This window comes from Ostrinia furnacalis, unplaced genomic scaffold (genome assembly GCF_004193835.3).
Source record: "Ostrinia furnacalis isolate ACB-3 unplaced genomic scaffold, ASM419383v2 OfSCF1534, whole genome shotgun sequence".
In the NCBI taxonomy this organism is placed as follows: Eukaryota; Metazoa; Arthropoda; class Insecta; order Lepidoptera; family Crambidae; genus Ostrinia; species Ostrinia furnacalis.
In genome coordinates this window covers 180,922-202,474 of record NW_021131773.1, presented here as the reverse complement: position 1 = coordinate 202,474, position 21,553 = coordinate 180,922, and the positions used below count along the sequence as shown (strand labels likewise).

At 37.4% G+C, this 21,553-nt stretch overlaps 2 protein-coding genes across 2 annotated transcripts in view; one reads left to right on the top strand and one right to left on the bottom strand.

Annotated features, from left to right (window-relative positions):
* The window catches only part of pwn (calcium-binding EGF-like domain-containing protein pawn), a 41,596-nt gene extending 36,778 nt beyond the window's left edge, over positions 1 to 4,818 (top strand). Inside the window, exons 16-19 of the mRNA XM_028304827.1 lie at positions 2,809 to 2,891; positions 3,229 to 3,317; positions 3,768 to 3,880; positions 4,371 to 4,818. Coding sequence (XP_028160628.1) covers positions 2,809 to 2,891; positions 3,229 to 3,317; positions 3,768 to 3,880; positions 4,371 to 4,490 — 405 coding nt within the window. The 3' untranslated portion in view covers positions 4,491 to 4,818. The remainder of the gene's footprint in view (positions 1 to 2,808; positions 2,892 to 3,228; positions 3,318 to 3,767; positions 3,881 to 4,370) is intronic.
* Positions 4,819 to 6,028: 1,210 nt separating this feature from the next.
* LOC114353024 (uncharacterized) lies at positions 6,029 to 21,204 on the bottom strand. The gene is made up of 10 exons (XM_028304830.1): positions 21,186 to 21,204; positions 15,295 to 15,387; positions 14,543 to 14,704; positions 14,048 to 14,217; positions 13,389 to 13,518; positions 12,416 to 12,557; positions 11,922 to 12,013; positions 11,318 to 11,459; positions 10,456 to 10,652; positions 6,029 to 6,746 (listed from the first exon to the last, which is right to left on the bottom strand). The coding sequence occupies exons 2-10, from the start codon at positions 15,371 to 15,373 to the stop codon at positions 6,625 to 6,627; spliced, it is 1,236 nt and encodes a 411-aa protein (XP_028160631.1). The 5' UTR covers positions 15,374 to 15,387; positions 21,186 to 21,204; the 3' UTR covers positions 6,029 to 6,624.
* Positions 21,205 to 21,553: the final 349 nt, after the last annotated feature.

Below are 21,553 nucleotides of genomic sequence, written 5' to 3'. Positions count from 1 at the left end.
CGTTTCATTCCACTCTAATATTTTTGGACTATTCAAAAAATAAACAAAAAGATGTTTTCGTTGCGAAGATTTTATAATTTTAAATAACTGTTTCTTTAAAATGGCCGAGAAATGTTCAAATGTATCTGTCTAGTGTTAACAAAGTAGTGGTTACTACAATTGAGAATGTTACTAGGTATGCAAAATCACTTGAAACCTATGTTACAGTTAAGCTTTTACATTTACAAATACATTAGTTTTTATTTCATTCAAAAATACCCAGTAGTTATGATTTTATAGGCATTCAAAGTTCGCTTAAATATTGAGTCCCGCCGACGGTCACGTGACCCCGTGTGACGTACATTCACAGCGTCCGCTCACTAGAAAACGGATATAAACATACTTAATTTTTTTTTTTTTGTAAATACATACTTATTAGTGTCGCTTAACTTCAAACCAGTGGTGCCAGATTAGGCGAATTATCGCCATTTAGGCTACCTCTGGGGGTCAAATGGCGACCAAAAAATGCAAACGGCTACCGGTAGCCATTTAGGCTACCTAGAAAATAAGATCGGGCTATTTAGGCTACTTCAGGATCCTACCTTGGAAAAATAAATCCTAACCTAGTATTCTGTTATTCAGTTAGTTTTTTAAAATGACCCATACCCCCTTTACTACTCCATGAAAGTCCAAACTCTATACTAAATCCGTAATTTTTTTTCTAAGTGTCAGCTCCATACAAATTACGTTCGAAAATTCGGTTATTTGGCTAAGTCCTGCACCCCCTTTGCTACACCCTAACCGTACATAAATAATAATGATCAAAGTCTGTTTACTTTACACATTACCGGTGGGCCAGCTGGACGTATTCTATACAATGCCTAGGAATTACATACACCTGTGACCNTGATCAAAATCTGTTTACTTTACACATTACTGGTGGGCCAGCTGGTATTCTATACAATGGTAAAATATTAATTGAACAATAATATTTTATACATTGATTACGCGCCCCAGGCATTGATTTTACACATTGACTAGGGATTGTATAGAATTCCTAAATTATACAAATTGCCGCTAACACATACATTACGCACACACTTACACGCAATACAAATACACGATTTAAGAAAACAACACATGGCCGCAATATAGGAAATGACAGGTTTTGTGTGTGTGTGTGTGTGTGTGTGTGTGTGTGTGTGTGTGTGTGTGTGTGTGTGTGCGCGTGCGTGTGTTTGTGTGTGTGTGTGTGCGTGTGTGTGTGTGCGTATGTGTAGTTGTCAGCTGATTGNCACACACTTACACACAATATAAATACACGATTTAAGAAAACAAATGGCCGCAATATAGGAAATGACAGGTTTTGTGTGTGTGTGTGTGTGTGTGTGTGTGTGTGTGTGTGTGTGCGTGTGCGTGTGCGTGTGTGTGTGTGTGTGTGCGTGTGTTGTGTAGTTGTCAGCTGATTGCCTATATTGCGGCCATGTTGATTTCTTAAATACAATTGTATGTACTCGGCACAAGTCAGGTAGTTAGTGACGTCACAAAAATGTTGCCAGAGTAGTTGAGTAGGCTAACCAAACATTATCTATCTCTTTTTTCATACGTCACCATGGGTAAGTTAGAAAGAGATAAACAGATAAACAGCTGTTTGTCATTAATGTGTCGATTTGATATGTATTTTTGTATACTTACCTCAAAATGTTAGGCGAATTAGGCTACTTCAGGAAAAAAAAATATTAGGCGATTTAGGCTACTCGGTAGGAAAAATTAGGCGAATTGAGTTAGCTGATATCTGGCAACCCTGAAGTTGACATTTACCACGTCCACCAGCCACGTAACAACAATTGGAATATATTTCCCACTATATTTTAAGTTTATTTAAGAGGGCATATTTTTGTAACTCCGGATACATTAAATAAATATGTTATATTATTATAATTATTCCCTTGTCTTAAGGTCTGAAAAAGGTCCAGTTAAAGGTTTAAAAGATCATTATCATCAGGACATTTAGTCTCCACTGCAGGAGCACGCTGCACGACCCTCTCTAAAGACAATGGAGGATTTGGGGTTAATAGTAGTTTCGCACGATTTTCCTTCGCACGAATGTGCGAAACGTCCTCTTTCAATAATATTTTTTTTAGTAGGCGTTTCGCCCGGATGTATCAAAAGTATTAAAAACGATGCGATGAACGGGTGCGATGCGAAACGCATACTACTAGTTAAAAAAAGAGACGATTCGCACGCGATTTTAAAACTTTTAATACACCCGGGCGAAACGCCCACTAAAAAAAAATATTATTGAAAGAGGACGTTTCGCACATTCGTGCGAAGGAAAATCGTGCGAAACTACTACTAACCCAGGATTTGACCTTAGGTTGGAGAGGTCTAATGTTTGCATAATGAGGGTTTTCGCGAATGAAAAATCCGCCAGATGGCAATACGTAGACGCGAGGTCCAAATGCTGCATGATTGGTTATTTTTGACATGGCATTGACAGATATGTCAAAATCCACCAATCACGCAGCAGTCAGACCCTACATCCACGTCCCGCCATCTAGCGGATCTTTCATTAGCGAAAACCCTCATTGTCTCTTTATCGCTTTTTATGATATCCACGGGGATATAATTACTTTTATGACTTATATTATGATTTTTATGACATAAATAATGACTAAAACTTTTATGATTTATATTATGACTTTTTACAAGTTATATTATTACTTTTTCGACTTATATAACTTTTAAGATTTATATCATGATTACTTTAAGTACTTACGATTTGTATGCATTTTATCTTTTTGTTCTAAACCATGATTTGTCCCCCAGACGGAAGCTCAGACGATGGCGACGAGGCCGTCATCAGCCCTTTTCGGAGGGTACCCTACGCTACCACCGGTCCCTATGCCCAGGTGGGTTGTTGTATTTATTTAATTATTAATTACCAGCTAAGTATCGTAGGTATCTCGGCGAATTTCGTTCGTGCCGCAGTATTTTTTTTCGTGAGTATAATATTTCTTTATTTTTTTTAATTGTTCAAGAAACAATAAAAATATACGTATCTAATTTAACTACATTGTTTGAATGTTAAATAAAACCTGTAAAACTGTAATCTCACAACACATTTACGCCGCTGAGTTTTTACACTTGCTCCTACGATTGTAAATAATTAAATACGTTTGCAATACAATTTTGTAATAATTACTTTGACGCTATAATCATTGTAAATTATTTTGTTTACTATTGCAGGATGGGTCTACACGGCAGCCACCACACTGGAACATTGAACACGGTGGCTTCACGGGCTAATACAGCTGCATCTCAACACAATTTGTATGGTAAGTCGTTTAGGAAAATGTTATTTAAAATTTTTGGGGTTGAATTGAAACTTCAGTTGTTTTTTTTTACCCACAACGGAGAAAATCTTGACCTGAATCTCACCTGATGATGATTTTGAAGGTGGTTAAAGGTACTCAGAATCCACAACAACAGAGCAAACAAATTATAAAACCAGATTAATTTTCTTTCTTTTCCTTACGGGACTATTCCCATCTCCTGTTCCCACCGCTGCAACTCCTGTGTAGCCAGGATCTACAGCTTGACCGTAATCCAACCAGTGAAGGCCAAGTTTGTCCCAGGGAAAGTTAACTGTCATTGGAACTGTATAACGTAAGTAAAACCAAAGTTCCAATGACAAGTAATGTATGTTCGCCTAATGTTAATATTTTTGGCATTGAAGTATAAATAAATAAATAAATATTACTTATATGACATTATTTTCCATCCAGGCTACACCAACCACATGGCGACGGAGTCCACCAGCTCGGAAGCGTCCAGCCACGTGCAGGAACGAGCGGATCTTCTCGTGCCGCGGCCCAAGTCCAGAGCTAGGAGTATGCACGTAAGTATTTACAACTGAGTTTGATAATTTTTTTTTGTTTTGTTTTTAAGTACACTTGTAACCCAAGCATATTTAGCTTTGTGCGAGAGGGGTTAAAAGGACTTAAAGAACTGTTTTTTTTTTTCAAAATTTAAAACATTATTTTTATAAACAAAATGTGGTTACTCTAAAGTTCAGAATATGGATTGGTCAAGTCAAATTCTATATTAGTATAAAGGTCCTTTCTTAGGACATCTATACATGTCCCAAATACTTATTTATAGCTTGCCCTACCACCACTCCAGGACAACAAATGGGCTGGTGCTGAGAAGAAGTGGCTGAAGGAACTTAGTCACATTTGTCAGCCAATGTCAAAAAATTGTTTCGATTCGTCAAGCAGTTTCTTCCCTTGAACTTCTTAGTTTTTTCGTACTATGTCATTTCGAATATACCACAGTGTTCGGTCCCAGGCTCTTATATTGTTATTTTAATGGTTTATTATTTATTACAGAACCAAACAGGGATATACTACGACGTAGAGTATGAGAACGCGCCAGAAGCGATATACGGGACGAAGGGCATTCCTCTCTCTACCTACACCGTGAGTAGGGGGCCTCCCTTCTACAGATAGAGGTATTTGTAGGTAAAACTGCCTAAGTATACGTAAGGAAAAAATACTTGAATGAAAGTACTGGCCTTTTCAAGATGAAAAAAATTATAAAACACATGATGAGAAGCCCGTCAATTTGAGGCCCTTCTTTCTGCAGCAAGTTTATTGTAAGTATATTGGCCTTAAAAGAAAAATATTTAAAAACCTCATTTAAAATAGACCAGTATGCTTACAAAAACTATTATTGGACGAAAATGAAGGTAAATTAGAGGAAATCCTATGATTTTTCACTAGTATATTTTGAAAAAAAAAATGTAGAAAAGAAATTTAATGTGAATCTGGTACTGAAAATTAAAAAAAAAGTTTGTAGATTTGCCACACAGTCAACTCGTCACAGAGAAAATTATGGTTTTGTGAAAATCATGGTTTTTATCACACTTCATGTATTTTTCGTGACAAGTATTCGTTGTTAATGACGAATTTACTTAAAAAGTGTGACGAATTAACAATAATATTTGTATTGAAAGATCTGAATAAAGTAAGTAGCATTTGATTTTGTGGATAATGATTTTGTGGATAAAAGTAAATTATTTTGGTGTTAGTATAAACTTAAAAAAATTTTAAATTTAGCTGTATAATGTAATATAAAACAACAAAAACACTTTTGCATTTAAGAGGTTTAAACATATTTTTTTACTTGGATTATATAATTTTAAAATGTACATAAGACTGCTTTCAACGACTATTTGTGATTCTTTGATAGGTTTTTAAAATATTCTTAAATTAATCGCATTTTTTATTAAAATGCATACCGTAGTATAATCGGGATGTAATGTAATCCATAATTGAATATAATTTTTATATAAAAATATTGAGAATTTTATCAACAAACAAGAACCACATGGTGCCTTTTTGTAATTGCATATTAATGTAAATATATTTTCATCAATTCTCTTACTACGTGTTCATTTTGATTTGAGGGTAGAGAAATGCTAAAATTTTATGATAAAAATTCCATCAGAATCATTTTATGCCGCTTTTTTCACACGTCAACATATTTATCGAATAAAAATAGTCATTTTAACATAAAATATTACGTAGAAGGTGCATTTAATTGTACATTAAATGAAGTTTATTATTAAGTTTAGGTAAATGTCAAAACTATACTTTTTGATGTTTGTTTTACCCTGTGTATAAGTTATGGTAAGGTTGTAACAGTTATATAAGTTTTAAAAATATTGTTTATATTTTAATAATAAATGTATAAAGACTAAAAGTTGGCTCCATTTATTGATTCCATGACTTCCATTAATATTATAGTTAGAGGTTTGTATAATTTATATTTAATCAAAACGTACTTTTTAGAACTTATACATGATTAATGTCATAATATAAGTTATAAAAAGTACTTTTTGATGGAAGATTAAGAAAAAAAACGAGATTTATGTATAAAACAATAATTTATTATCTTAATTCAATACAAAATTCGTAATCAGAGAGTAAGTAAATCTTAAATATTACTTTTAACTTAAAAACTACTCAACTGGCATCATTAATGTATAAAATCATTAGCCACATATAAAACAAAATAGTTATCAATTCAATATATTTCTTATTTATTATAGAAAAACCCTTAGACCACAAAAGTAATACTCAGTCTTATAGGAATTCTTTAACAAACCTGCCCCATCAAAAAGTAATACTAATACGAGTAAATGCACTAAGTAAAAGTTAATTTGACAACTAAAAACTCTCCTTTTTCCTGTCAAAGAGTTATATTATACGTGGCCAAGGCGTTATACCAGTTATACTAATAATTTCATTAATATTTTTCTACATCGAAGTATAAATTTTAATGAAAAATAATACATGCATCAGTTTTTATACAATGTAGGTGTCAAAGTATAAAAAATAGGTGTAAATTGTAAGAATGGGTGTCAAATTTCTAATTTTTACACATTTAAATAAATTAAAATATCTTGTAGTGCCACAAGTAGCAAAGGGTCTCAAAAAAACTTTCGATTTATTCATGAAAACAACTGAAAAATTTCAGAAAATACCAAAAATTTATCGTCGAGTCTTGAAAATTGCTGAAAAGCACCAGAAAAGACGAAAGTTTGACGTTTTTGACAGCTGTCTCAGGTACACAGTTTAACTACTTCTTGAGGTAGCAGTTGTTGAGTACGTTGTAGTTGAACCTGTATCCGGATTCTGCGATGTCGTCGGTCACCAGATTGTCGCTGTGGAAGTGTACGTAGAGCGGGCCTGGTGGTGTTGCTGTAAGAAAAAATAATTGTAGTTAAAAAGAGGTACTAAAATGGAAGGTACTTTTAAAACCCTGTATAACCCGGTCAAGCAAACTGCGCACCTCGCTGGAATGCAACTCTCCCGCGCAGTCCCGCGTTCGCCCAGTTCGTGCCAGAGCGACGATGTACAGTGACGGAATGAAAAGGTTCGTCAGTTTTCAAATTGATTCCTTCAACGAATCGCGAACACATATTACCTTTTGAAACTATGTTACAGAATAATCTCGAGTTAGAGAAAATAATCTTTAACTGTCTGTCAGTAAAGTTCAAAATTATTTAGATCAAAGTTGTTTGACGATTTAACTTGTCAAGAAGATTATTATGATTGATAAACTAAAACCTTCTTGTTGGTTCAACCTGCCATTATTATTTCTATTAAATAAAAAAAAACTACATTTTGTAACATTGCACTGATGCAGATGGGAGAGAAAAATAAACAAGCAAAACCTTATTCGTTAGCAAACGTCATATTTATTTAAATGTTAGCAGCACTGTTTCTTGCACTGTTATGTTGGCAGATTTGACTCTTACAGTACCTAGTGCAAGCGAAAACCGACACTAAGGTGACGAACCTTTTCATTCTGCGACTGTACATACGTCACGGCCGCCAAGTGCGCAGTTAACTTGCAGCGTTGTAAGCCCTGTCTGTCTAAGAAGATTCCATAACGTAGGGTTTGTGAGCGTACTGGTAGAATTTAACAAATAGGTATAATTATCTCCGTTCCATTTTTAGGGCCACTATTTTATGAGTGAGAGTGATAAAAATAAAACATCCGAGCGACTCGAGAAAGCACGAAATTTTTAACATGGCCATCCTAGACTGCATCTCACTTAACATCAAGTGCGATTGCGGTCAAATACCTCTGCCTTGTCTATACTAATATTTAAAGAGGAAAACTTTGTTCGTTTGGTTGTAATGAATAGGCTCAAAAACTACTGGACCGTTTTTAAAAATTCTTTCACCATTCGAAAGCTACATTATCTACGAGTAACAGGCTAAATTTTATTTTGGAAAAAATAGGGTTCCGTAAAATATTTGGGTTTTTCGGAGTCCACGCGGGCGAAGCCGCGGGCGGAAAGCTAGTTATGCATAAAAAAATACTGAAAACTTGGCTGTATGACGTAATGCCCAAGCCTTTTCCTGCTGCAAAGGAATAATAGTTCAGTCATTATAGTAAGTTCACCTCGGAATTCGAGATACCCAGCTGTTAGTCTGTAAATACGTGTATATTGACACCCTAAAAGTTGTCTCAAAACCTACATATGGTAGGGTGTAAGCAACTATTAAATTTCAAGGTCAACGGTCACAAAAATCGGTTTTTTGCGCATTTTTTAGAAATATCTCATTTCCTATGGGTTTTTTGCTATTTGTATTTATAATCAATATTGTAGAATACAAAATTCTCTACAAATTTTGTTTAAAAAAATGTTTTATACGGTGAACCGTTTTCAAGATAGAGGGCGGAGAGCGCGCGGTCACTGCATCACTTCAGGTCAACTTAAGCGGTTTAGATTTTTCATACAAAAGGATTTTCCCGCTAATTCCCGTTCCCGTGGGAATTTCAGTAATTCCTTGTTGTAACTAAGCTTTAAGTTTACTAAGGTATCTACATGCCAAATTTCAAGCGTCTAACTTAAGCGGTTTAGATTTTTCATACAAAAGGATTTTCCTGCTAATTCCTATTCCCGTGGGAATTCCTAAGTATACTATAACCTGCCCAGGAGTATGAAGAATAATTGTACCAAGTTTCGTTAAAATCCGTGTAGTAGTTTTTGTTTCTATAAGGAACATACAGACGGACAGACAGACAGACAAAAATTTTACTGATTACATTTTTGGCATCAGTATCGATCACTAATCACCCCCTGATAGTTATTTCGAAAATATATTTCATGTACAGAATTGACCTCTCTACAGATTTATTATAAGTACTAGCGGCCGCCCTCTATCTCGAAAACGGTTCACCGTATAAAAAAATTTTTAAACAAAATTTGTAGAGAATTTTGTATTCTACAATATTGATAATAAATACAAATAGCAAAAACCCATAGGAAATGAGATATTTCCAAAAAAAGAGCAAAAAACCGTTTTTTGTGACCTTTGACCTTAAAATTTAATAGTTGCTTACACTCTACCATATTATGTAGGTTTTGAGACAACTTTTAGGGTGTCAATATACAAGTATTTACAGACTTACAGCTGGGTATCTCGAATTCCGAGATTCTTACCTAATTTAAGCTTAAATGACTGGACTATAAACAAAAAACCTATGTTCGATTTTCAAATTAATATTTTGATATGTTAATAATAAACGAGCGTCGGTCAGTATTTTGAAAATAGAACCTGCTGTGACGTCAAGTTTTTCTATACAAACTGTCATAAAATGTATCTCAATTGACTAAAACTACCCGTTTTTTGTCGAAGTATTATTTTTTGTCAATTTTAGTTTGCGAACTATCGTGGTTGACTCCGGTCGTCGTCGCGTTACCGGAGTCAAATTTTTCTTGGAAAATTCTACCGTGGAAGTTTCCAGCAGCCGGCCGCCCGCGATTTCGTACGCGTGGATCCCGTTTTACCCCTTTAGGGGTTGAATTTTGCAAAATCCCGTCTTAGTGAGCACCTACGTTCTAAAAGGAACCTCCATGCAAAATTCGAGACAGCACTTGTAGCACAAAATTGTTGCACAAAAGCTTGTAGTTTCTGAGATTTCGTGATGAGTGAGTCAGTCAATCAGTGACCTTTTATAGTTACAGAGACAGCAATCATTTTTGTCTACCGTGCATCTTGTACCTACTTTGAACCCATATTTTGACCTCGTGAGACCTATTTTGTGTTTTGAACTTATATTGTGTTTGTGTAGTGTGTGTTTATGAGGTGATAGTGTATTGTGAACTATTGTGTAGTGTTTCAACTACTTCTACTCTGGAGGGAGAGGCGATTCCGTGGCGTTGCTGCTGAAATGCTGAGCTGCGGAACGGGTAAGTAAGTAACGTTTTTTTTGTGGCGGTTAGAAAGCAGTAAATATGTAGCTATTTGTACATATTTTTTGTGTTTTATCACCTGTTTTTTACAAGCGGTAAATGTTTAGTAGAATCCTCTTTTTGTCATCATCCCACGAAGTGAATTAATTCAAGTTTTGTGCATGTAGATAATGTAGGTAGGATAAATACAGTCCATATTTTACGTTATAGAAATTATACAAGACCAGAAAAAAACGTAAGCTGTTGGTTTAGTGGATGAAATTAAATGTGACAATCAAATTACAACAACAGTTGTAGTTCCAAGCTCACCTGAGCTACGTGGCGCCCAACGTGTAATCCCTACTAATATTATAAATGCGAAAGTAACTTTGTCTGTCTGTCTTGCTCTCACGCCTAAACCACTGTACCGATTTGTTGAAATTTGGCAGAGAGATAGTTTGAGTCCCGAGAAAGGACATAGGATAGTCTTTATCCCGGTTTTTGAAACAGGGACGCGCGCGAGAAAGTTATTCTGTGACAGACAAAATTCCACGCGGGCAAAGCCGCGGACGGAAAGCTAGTTATCAAGTGCACAAAAGCACACTACCATAATGACGCTCGGATTGCTCGGATCTAACTCCCCACACCCGCAATCCCTCAAGTTCGACCAAAAATTGGTGGGGCGCGTCTTCGTGGATGAAACGATCTATAAAACTCACAAGCAATAATCTGGTTAGAAGCGCTGGTCCCGCAGAACTTGGAGCCTCTCAGGCCGTCTGTGGTCTCGGCCTCCGGTATGAACAGGTAGTCTTCAGACTGCGTGGCGCCCTGGGTCACCGGGTTGATCTGACAGTCCGTGTCGAGGTACAGGTTCTCTTCCTGACGGTAGGCCATCTCGAAGCTCGCTGATGTTAGCCTGTTGGAAGAGTTTTAGGTTAGTTATTAAAATTTCTAGCGTTAAGAGTTGCATCTGAAACTAAATTATAAATAGCAAAAATCACTACCTAAGGCGGGGCTGGGAATCGAACTCACGATCATTTCGCTTGGAATGGAAGAGCAGTTGCCCGGCAAGCAGTGCTGATTTTTTAGATTCTCATCACATTATTTAGCCACGCAAGTCAAATAAAGATTGATTCATCCACGAAGACGCGCCCCATCAAGTTTTGGTCGAGGGAAGCGCGGGGTGCGGGGAGTTTGATAATTTAGCGTCCGATAACACTCAAACATTAGCGGAATAATGGTGGGGCGCGTCTTCGTGGATGAAAATCTATAAATGTTGGTACCTCAAAAACTTAATCTATTTCGGGTATATTTGTTAATCTGTCGATCATGATTTTTTTTTGTTTTACGAGTGGGTTCACCACAACAGTCGAGCGGCGGAGATTGAACCCGCGTTCCTCGGATCACGAGTCGGCTAGTCCGACACATTCATCTTAACGTTCGGCAATCGTCGCTTCAAGCTCTTGGCCTACATCTTAAGGCTAAACTGTAGCTTCTGGCTACACAGGAGTTGCAGCTGAGGGAACGAGAGGTGGGAATAGTACCGTGCCTGTAACTTGACGAAGTAATGGTTCAACTCACTTGATACCACAAACGTCGGGTGTTCGCTTGAAGCACGAGGCGTAAGCCAGGTTGGCGATGTAAGGGCCCGAACCTCGGTTGTAGTTGAACGATTCGAATGTGCCCGCACGGTCTGGGTAGAACTGCAGGCAGCCGGGGGGAGCTGGTGGTAGAAAGTAGACGGTTATTAAAATATAGATATTAAATGACGAGATCCGTAGGAGAACCAGAGTGACGAAAAATAGCCCGCAGAATCGCTAAAATCAAGTGGCAGTGGGCGGGGCACATAGCTCGTAGAGCTGATAGCCGCTGGGGCAGGAAAGTTCTTGAGTGGCGACCACAAGCCGGAAGACGTAGCGTGGCAGGCCTCTCACTAGGTGGACCGACGATCTGGTGAAGGTCGCGGGAGGTGCCTGGATGGTCTTTGTGGAAATCCTTGGGGAAGGCCTTTGTCCAGCAGTGGACGTCTTTCGGCTAAAACAAACGAACGAACTGTGCCCGTGACCTCGTATCAAGGCGTGAAAAACATTTTTTCCCGTTTTCACGTCATTTTTCATTGCCAGCTAACCTTTGGGCTAAACAGAAAAAATCGTTAAAATATCTCAATAAGGTATTCGTAAATCACCAATGAGGTACTCGTCTCTGTCAGCGGATGAGGTGAGGGGCGTGGAGGGCAGAGAGGAGGTGATCGCCTCGAAGATGCCGTCGCGGTATTTTCTGTAAAGAATATTATGATTATTTATTTATGATTATACCAGAGAAATCTATCTAATTCTTTCTGTTTTCGAGATATTTGCTTCGGAACAATTTACCCCCGGCACTTTCAGCCCCGCTCTCCCCTATACTTAAGTGAAGAATTGCCAAACTTATTAAGTGGGCAGTGGGCGGGGCACATAGTTCATGGAGTTGATGGCTGTTGGAGCAGAAAAGTTCTTTAGTGGCGACCACGGGCCGAAATACGTAGTAGGTGGACCGAGCGACGATCTGGTAAAGGTCGCGGGAGGCCTAGATGCCAGCAGCGCAGGATCGATTGGTCATTGTGGAAATCCGAGGCCTTTGTCCAGCAGTGGATGGACTTATAGACATTTTGAAAGGATAGTCCTTCTGTAAAATACTCACCCAAGAGTGTTGAAGCACTCCAGCTGGGTCACCTTGATCTTCCACGTGGCTTGAGGCAGGTTGGGCTGCGTGCTGCGGTCTGCGATCTTGAAGTTGATGCGGATGGAACGGCTGTTGGTGGACGCGTTCACGCGGACGTATACTGGAAGAGAGGATGGTTTTAAAGCTTGGGAGAGACGTTATACTTAGTGATGTTAAACCTTAGGAATTGTACTGTGGAGCTTGGAAAGGAAGATAGACCTTAGCTTGACGAATGGTTTATGTCTAGTGTTTTTTTTAAATACCTACCTATTCTAAAACGTTTTGAGCAGGACGACATTTAGTCGTGCGTTTGCAAGACCGCACAATACGATAAAATAAGTAGGTAGGTACCCAGTTGTCATATGATTTTTCGGGTGTGGTCATGCAAACTTCCTATTTGAAAGAGCTTTAAGACCTAGCGAAGGCCGATTTAATGCTTGAGAAGGATGTTTTAGTTAAACCCTGGCTAGGATTAGATATTTTAGGCCTTGGTGGGAAGGACGCTTTAGAAGTTTAGATGATAGGAACAAGCAGTGGCGGCGTAGCATGGGTTGGCACCCGGGGGGGGCCCCCCCCCCCCCCCCGTCATAAGTCCTAAGGCACCCCCTGGTACCCCCCAGGATTTTGGGTTACTTACCGATTCGAACATTGAAAGACAATCGCACCCCCCCCAGTATCATGACATAGACCGTAGACTTGCCATGCAAATGCGCCAGTGAGTACTAATCTGCGCGACTTGTGTCACCCCCTGATGCTTGGCACCCGGGGCGGACCGCCCCCACCGCCCCCCCCCTTACGCCGCTACTGGGAACAAGGCTTTAGGGCTTATTATTAGGGCTATTTATATGCGCATTTTGTTCAGAAGTTCGGTCGTGTCCTTAAATTACCTAGGTAGTTATTGTTATAACTTAGTTGTCTTTTGTTTAGTATGTTTTCTGATAATGAAACTCACAGTGCTGTCCATTGTTGTCACCGCAAAGGGACGGCAAGACGTCGGAGTTGGCTTGCAAGTTGGTGATTTGGAAGATGTCATTGCGGCAAGTGAAGCCAGGGCGCTGGGTTACATTCTCTACTGGTTCTACCTGTGAATGTAAAGGCGTTATTATGGCTCCACGAAACAAAAAAACTTATGGCGCCATCTGTTGTTGAGTAGAACAACTAAAATTTGCATGCCTGCTGCCCTCTATTGTATTTTTTTTGGAACTTTAATGTAGGGTCAGTGCCATCTAGCGTCGAGTAGAAAATTTACAAAAAGCATCAGTTTTTCACAATATAATATTTATGGATTGTTAAACCAACTCTGCTTTGTTGATCATGATCATCATTGGGAACGCTCATTATTTATTTATTTATTTATTAAGGTACAGCAACAGATTGCAAATTATTATGATTACAATGTTTAAAAACGTTAAAAATCACAAAAGGACTTAATTATTTTTATAAAAATTGTGTCATTTACTAGCGCCATCTAGCCAAATTTGATGAAACTAAGTTCTGACTCAATGTCGAAAAAGCATCTAAACTAATTTTACTGTCATCTATCATGGAGTAGCGTAACTAAATGTTAGTCATGTTGCTTTTAGCGCCATCTATATTGAAAAGTACACTTACAGTAGATGGAGGCGCCAAATTGAAGGTTTCGAAGTCAATCCTCATCTGGCAAACGTTGTTGTTGTTGATTTCTACATTGTAAGAGCATTCTAAGCCTGAGGACTCTCGGGTCAGGGGTGGGTTTATGAATACGGCCACCTTCGTGTTGGTTCTGACGTCACAGGCGTTTACTGAAAAATAGTACATTTCGTTAGTTTTATGTAATGTAGTTACAAAGCTAAAGTAGAACTTGTAGCGACATCTAGCGGTGAAAATGTGCACAAAACTTTAGTACTGTTTGTGAAATGATTTTGGAATTTGGGTCTAGTTTCAAAAGAACTTTTATTCGCAAAGTCCAATGTTTTAGAGACCTGCATTAATACCATATTTTTACTGAGGTGAGGTGATTTTATGAGGGCGTATAGGGTTAAAAGCTTGGCTCTGCGAGCCTACCAGCCATACTTTTATTTGGCAGCATTTTCATGAAAATGTTTTTACTGGGATTTGTAAACTTACAAGAACAACACGTAGCGAAGACCCCACAGAAGCCGACCGCCTTCCCTCCCTGAGTGTTACACTGGTTCCTTGACAGACAGACGCCCCCCGTGGTCCTATCAGACCCCAGGCACGGCTCCCCGTTGCCCACGGTGAATATGCTGCCTGGTGCTTGTCTGATACCTGAAGATGGAGTAGTTATTAAAACTTAGAACACCAACTTAGCACACAATTTCTAAGCTATGATACGGGACTATTCCCACCTCTCGTTCCCACCGCTGCAACTCCTGTGTAGTCAGGATCTACAGCTTGACAGCCAATAAAAAGCCTAAGTCACGATAGCCGAAGGGGTCGGACCGACTCAATATCCTAGGAACGCGGGTTCGAACCCCAGCGCCCCGCTTGGCTACTTATTGTGGTGAAGCCACTCGTAACACAGGGAAAAAATGATGGATGTTGGTTGATAGATTTCATCGATGGATTTTTTATTTATTTATTTATTTATTTATAGGTACAACAACAGAATACAATTTTGAACTTTTAAACTTGAGACCTTTGGTTTTAGGCTCAAAATCATTTGAGAGAATATAAAAATGCGTTTGTTGTTTGCCTAACTAGAAAGTAGTGAAATGACGAGTTTTATTTTTTAAGGGAGCCAGCATTAGTCTATATTGTAGAAAAATAAAACTGGCATTTTTATCTAAACACTGTTTTAACATAAATACTAGCTTTACGGTCATTAGCTCCATCTATTATCCAGATGAGCAACTTACTTCTGTGCAGGTCGGTGGCGCCCCCGTAATGCGCCGCCGCGAACAGCACAAATATTCTGCCCAGCAGATTTAGCTCCATCTTGTGTATTATTTCTGAAACAAACAAAGAGACCATGAAAATCTTTCGTAAGTCCGGCTGATAAATGATTTATTGATTTCAAAATTCAAATCTAATAAAATCAAAATAAAATATGAATTACTTCTCTCATCAATTTAATCTATACTAAATTATTATAAATGCAAAAGTAACTCTGTCTGTCTTGCTTTCACGCCTAAACCACTGAACCGATTTTGATGAAATTTGGCATAGAGATAGTTTGAGTACCGGGAAAGGACATAGAATAGTTTTTATCTCGGTTTTTGAAACAGGGCGTGCGCGATAAAGGCTTTCTGTGACAAAAAATTCCACGCGGGCGAAGCCGCGGGCCGAAAGCTAGCTTATTATAACTATTCCGTAAATTATTTATCTTAGATCGACATTTCATAATAGCGGATATAGATATCTGATTAGCTTTGAATAACTATTTTTTATCAGAACTGCGTTTATTCAAGAGTATCATAGAGTTTATCGTATCTTTCTTCCGTTCGTTCGTTAATCACCCATAGACGACCACTGCTGAACAAATGCCTAAAGCCTTCATCAATAAATGGGCTTTCCAACACAAAAATAACTTTCCAAATCGGACCAGTAGTTCCTGAGATTAGCGCGTTCAACCAAACAAACTCTTCAGCTTTATAATATTATTAGTAAGAATTTTTTAATCAATATTAGTACGGATTGGAAATTGAAGGAGTTTTAACTCAAAAACAAGTTCAAATCGTGAGAGCACACCAAATAATTGTTTTTTTTACTTCACGTTCCTTAATTAACCGATAGACATAACCTAACGGCATCGTAAGACAGTTATTTTATAACGACACCCGAGCAAACAAGTTTCTTCCTACCTTCAGTTGTACCGTTAAAAGATATTTGTTTAAAGATTAAACTAACTGTTCAGTGATTGATTTATGATCTCTTAAGTAAGTACTTTTATGACAAGCTTTTGCAACAACAAAACGGGTTCAAGTAACTCTTAAATCGATGTACGAGTAGTCTTGTATTATTTAGTAGTTGGCTACTAACCAATAAGCGTACAAAATTGACCTTCATTGGTTGGGTTTTTATGGCGTTCAGGCTGTAGATCCTGGCTACACAGGAGTTGCAGTGGTGGGAATAGTCCCGAAGCGTACAAGATAGTTTTTCATAATTATTGCTTCCTGTCCATGGTGTATCATTTCTTAAAGGTTATTAAAACCTTTGTTTTGTCACCTGTCATCCGCTTTGCAATGGAGGGAAGTTGAACCCTAACTTCGAACTCCTCCTATGTTCTTCTGAATAATTTCGTTGCGGGTCCAATGACAGTTTAACTTTCCCCCGGGACAAACTTGACCTTTACTGGTTGGGTTTGGCGGTCAAGCTGTAGATCCTGGCTACACAGGAGTTGCAGCGGTGGGAACGAGAGGTGGGAATACTTAGTCCCGTTCCAGCCAATAAGACAGTCAGATTGAATTGTATTGATGTTACTAACGATATTAATATAATTTATAACTAACAAACTTGCTAGTATCATCATAATCATCAGGTCATCCAGTCTCCACTCCAGGAGCACGACTCTCTAATTTACCAGAGGCAAGAGGATTTGTCCTACACTCCCCAAGCTGGCCAGACGGGTTGGGGAGGCCTGATGCTCGCATATTTGTCTTGGTCGCCTCTTACGACATCCATGGGAAGAGTGGTGGTCCCATTCTACTCTGCCTGAACCACATGGCTTCTCATTACTTTTACATAATATGCCACTACCCACAAACTTAACCCCACCTGCTTTGGTAGGTAGGTACAATAAAATGAGGCTAGAAGAAGCTTCACAGATCTAGACTAGAGTGTGTAAGTGAAGAGAATATAACAATATGAAAAGTGTCCCATATAAGGGCTACCTTTTTTATTTTACTATATTTTGACGTTCATAAGTGCCACTTGTGATCTAAATTGAATAAATATTTTTGATTTTGATTTTGAGTAGGTATTTGTCATCACTAATCAATTAGGTACGTACTTTTGAAGACTTTCAAAACGAAAGTCCAATGGATTTTATAAGACAATACCAGCCGATGACACCATTATTATTTTTTAGCTACAAAGCAACCAAAAACCTTAATTTATAGTGGTTTTAATAAACAGATTCAGCAGTAGGTACTATGATAAAGAATTTATTGGGTCAAAATAATTAGGTAGGTATGTACTAGAACTGTACGTAAATACAACAAAGCTCTTAAAAACTTCAAAACTGATGGGCTTTTTGAAATAGTTTGTCGTGGAAGCCTCGTTAGGTTAGTAAATATTATTTCAAGAAGGAAAACACTTGAAGCCTACGCGTTTGGATAACGGGAGCTTGCGGTATGCGGGTTCGATGCCTGGCGAGAGCAAACAATTTTGACCAACAATTGCATAAGCAGTGGCATGAAGAGAAATAAAGGCCAAAATAAATCGTTTCGTCTGTCTGTGGGTACAATTTTACGTATAGCTGAACCGATTTTGATGAGGATTTCGGAGATACATAGAGCAATGGATATAGACACAGGTTATAGCATAAAAAACTTTAAAAAATATGTATCTTATTAATTTTAATTCTTAAGCTTTAAGCTTCCGTCAGCTCGCACTAAGCGTTTCGATGACTCTTTTATAATGCGAACCGAACAGCTAGGGACTGGAATTCGTTGCCTGCTGCTGTCTTTCCCGAAAACTATAATCCAGGCCTTTTCAAGGCAAGAGTGAATAGGCACTTAGATACAGGGCAGATATGTACCATCCTAGACTGCATCCCACTTAACACCAGGTGCGATTGCGGTCAAATGCCTTGATATGCATAAACAAAAAGAAAAACAAAATTGCTTTCTGCCATTTTTTTTTAATATCTAGATTCGTTCGTTCGTTTCAGCCAAATGACGTCCACTGCTGGACAAAGGCCTCCTCAAAGATATAGGTACACAACTATCGGTCCTGTGCTGACCGCATCCAGTTTTCACTTGATCGTCGGTTCACCTAGCTAATTTGGTTGTATCATAACCTAAATTAAGATAATCTTCAATCGTTCAAAGTTACATCACAAATCGAACTCCCGGTTTCGGTCGTCGAACTTAACGGTAGCCTACCGGTTAATATTTCACAATAACTTAATAAAATGCATTGATAAGTGTTTACTACGCAGATGAGTTAACACGTTCGATGGACTTTATACAGGGTGACAATGCAATCAGTATCAAAATTTTTGGAGCCACTCAGAATGAGTAACTTAATCGATTTACGTAAAGAAAACGTTTTTTTTTTCTTATTTAATTAGGCTTCGCCGGCGTGGAATTTTGTCTGTCACAGAAAAACTTTATCGCGCGCGTCCCTGTTTCAAAAACCGGAATAAAAACTATCCTATGTCCTTTTCGGGGACTCAAACTATCTCTATGCCAAATTTCATCAAAATCGGTTCAGTGGTTTAGGCGTGAAAGCAAGACAGACAGAGTTACTCTCGAATATAATATTAGTATAGATTTTTATCCGCTACGCGCGGTTTCAAAATTGGCACACGTGGATAATTTGCTTTGTTCATAGAAAAATACAAAACTGCATAGGTTAATAGACATAATGGTACGAAAATAAGCCTTAACCTTTAAAAATTATTATGGGCGGTGCAATGGGTACCCGCGAATTAGATTTTCAATATTTTTTTTTCGCGAAAAATACCGCGATTTAAAATAACAAGATAAAGTTGTACCTATTGTTAAATTGTTCCATAGATAGAGCTTATTAAAAAAATTGGATATTGATTACAAAATCACCCTGTATGGGATGGGATCAAAATTTGGCAGCATTGAGCTATCGATAGTTTTTAAACTTTAGCGTTTTTTTTTAAGGTATATTAAGAATTTTATTTCATAAGTTTGAAAACAGACCTCCCTTAAGTATTAAGTATGTAGTACTTTTTTATTTTTATGCGAGACAAGGCAGGTATTTGACCGCAATCGCACCTGATGTTAAGTGAGATGCGGTCTAGGATGGTACCTACATATTATATCTCTGTAAATGCCTATTCACTCTCGCTTTAAAAAGGCCCGATTTTAGTGTATTTCTATAAACTTAGGTCGCAGTATCAATTAATTAACAGCTTAGTAATTATGATAATTAGTAGGTACATGATAATAAAATAATATATTATTTATTTGCACAGAAACATACAATACAGATGTCAGATAAGTGTACATACTTAACAGCTTGACGTTTCAGCTGTGTTGTTACAGTCGTGTACATGAGTGCTATTATGAATGTCACCTTTGAGTACAATTGCTCTAGTTTTCAAATAGTTAAGTAGAAAAAATAAGATGGATAAAAAACTAAATAAGCCTATGGTGACTTAAAAATTAAATAGTTCCAACCCACAAAAGGTAAGGGGCAAAATTACATTTTATCATACAGGGTAAAATAGCAAGGTGGTGCCATTTTTTTAACAAGCTCCATAGAACAATATAGTACAACATAACTTTATCATAATAATTTTTAATCGTAGTAGGTATTTTCCGAAATAAATAAATATAGAATACACTAGGTACCTACTTCCTTACTTTTTAAAAGCTAAGGCTGGGTTGCACCATCTTGCTTTAACTTTGACAAACGTCAAAAATCTATCAAACTCCATACAAAAAACACCGGTTATCGTTTAAATGACGGTCAAAGTTAGGTTACTCAGCCTAAGGCTTACCTATTTTCGCGTACCATATTATTAAGCTTTGCCGTTAACTGTGTGTGCGTATTTTTCTATGAACGAAGTAAATCCACGTGCCAATATTGAACCGCCCGCAGCGAATAGAATTAAATGTGAAATAAAAAAATTTATATGAAAAAACAGTTACTGAATCTGTGTAGCTTCTGAAAATTTAACATTTGCAAAGTCATCCTGTATAATAGTTTCGTCAAAATCCGTTTAAAGTTTTTGCGTGAAAGAGTCAAACAAACATCTTTACAAACTTTCGTATATTAAAACTGCATTTATCACGTAACACTGTACTTTATGTACATTTTCCATGAATGCACATTCTCAGACAAAACTATACTATGTATTTTCATACTTAGTTACGAACGACTAGCTAGTACCAAAGTTTGACACTTAAAATATTTTAGTGAACGTAAATCTAACGATATTGGCTTTATGAAATAACTGCATTGGCTCGATAGAGTAGTGGTTGAACTGAAAGGTTGGGGGTTCGATTGATCTTTTTGAAATTAAGATTTTTTAACGTTAGTATTTTATTTTATTTGATTGAATACCTACTTTCGAAATATTTTTTTTCTTCTATGAGTTAGGAACTTTCATAGAAGATAAAGTCATTATTAAGATCTATGAATTTATTGTCTTTTTTTAATTAATGCCTATTTTTTATCATCTTTTTATTCCGAAGCTGTGATAGGGTTAATATTTTGCTATGTGTAAATAAATTAAAAATACGAGAATTCAATTTTTTATATAGGTTTTTATGTGGTACACTTAACACTGTATTTATGTTATTATGATGTTTTTTACATGTAGAGATTTTTCAAGCCAACAATTTTATTAAAAAAATAAAGACCGCACGTATTTTTTTACGACAGTTTTCTAATTTTTGTTTTCTATAAAGTCTTCACTATTCGTTAATTTACACAAAAAAAAAAATAGGTAGGCTTACTAGATCCTCAAAAAATATTTTCTATATCAATTTTGTTCACCACAATTTTTAATTTCATGTAAATTGCCCAAAAGGGTAATAAATCATTTTTTTTTTCACTCGAACCTAGTTTTCGTAAGTACATAAAACACAAAAAAATTACTTACGTGCGTCTGCGCCGACGAGCGAGAGAGAACTACGATAGTTACGTCATTCCGTCTCTTTTATACCTGTCGCCTTGGCAATGACCTCTCAAGAAGCTGGTTGTGGGCAGGGTGACCAGGCTACGGGAGAAATGCGGACATTCCTGCTTAGAAGTACACAAAATTATTGATTTTTGTACAGTAAAGTCAGCGTCAAAGTGACACCCAAAGTGACCAAAAAGTTGATAACACAACTAACAAAGACGTGTTGCGAACTTTTTGGCTACTTTGGGTGTCACGAACTACAAATTATAACTACATATTTGAAGCTGACTGTACCACGCCGAGTGGTTAAAGCAGAATAGAATATGACCACACCCACACTTTCTGTG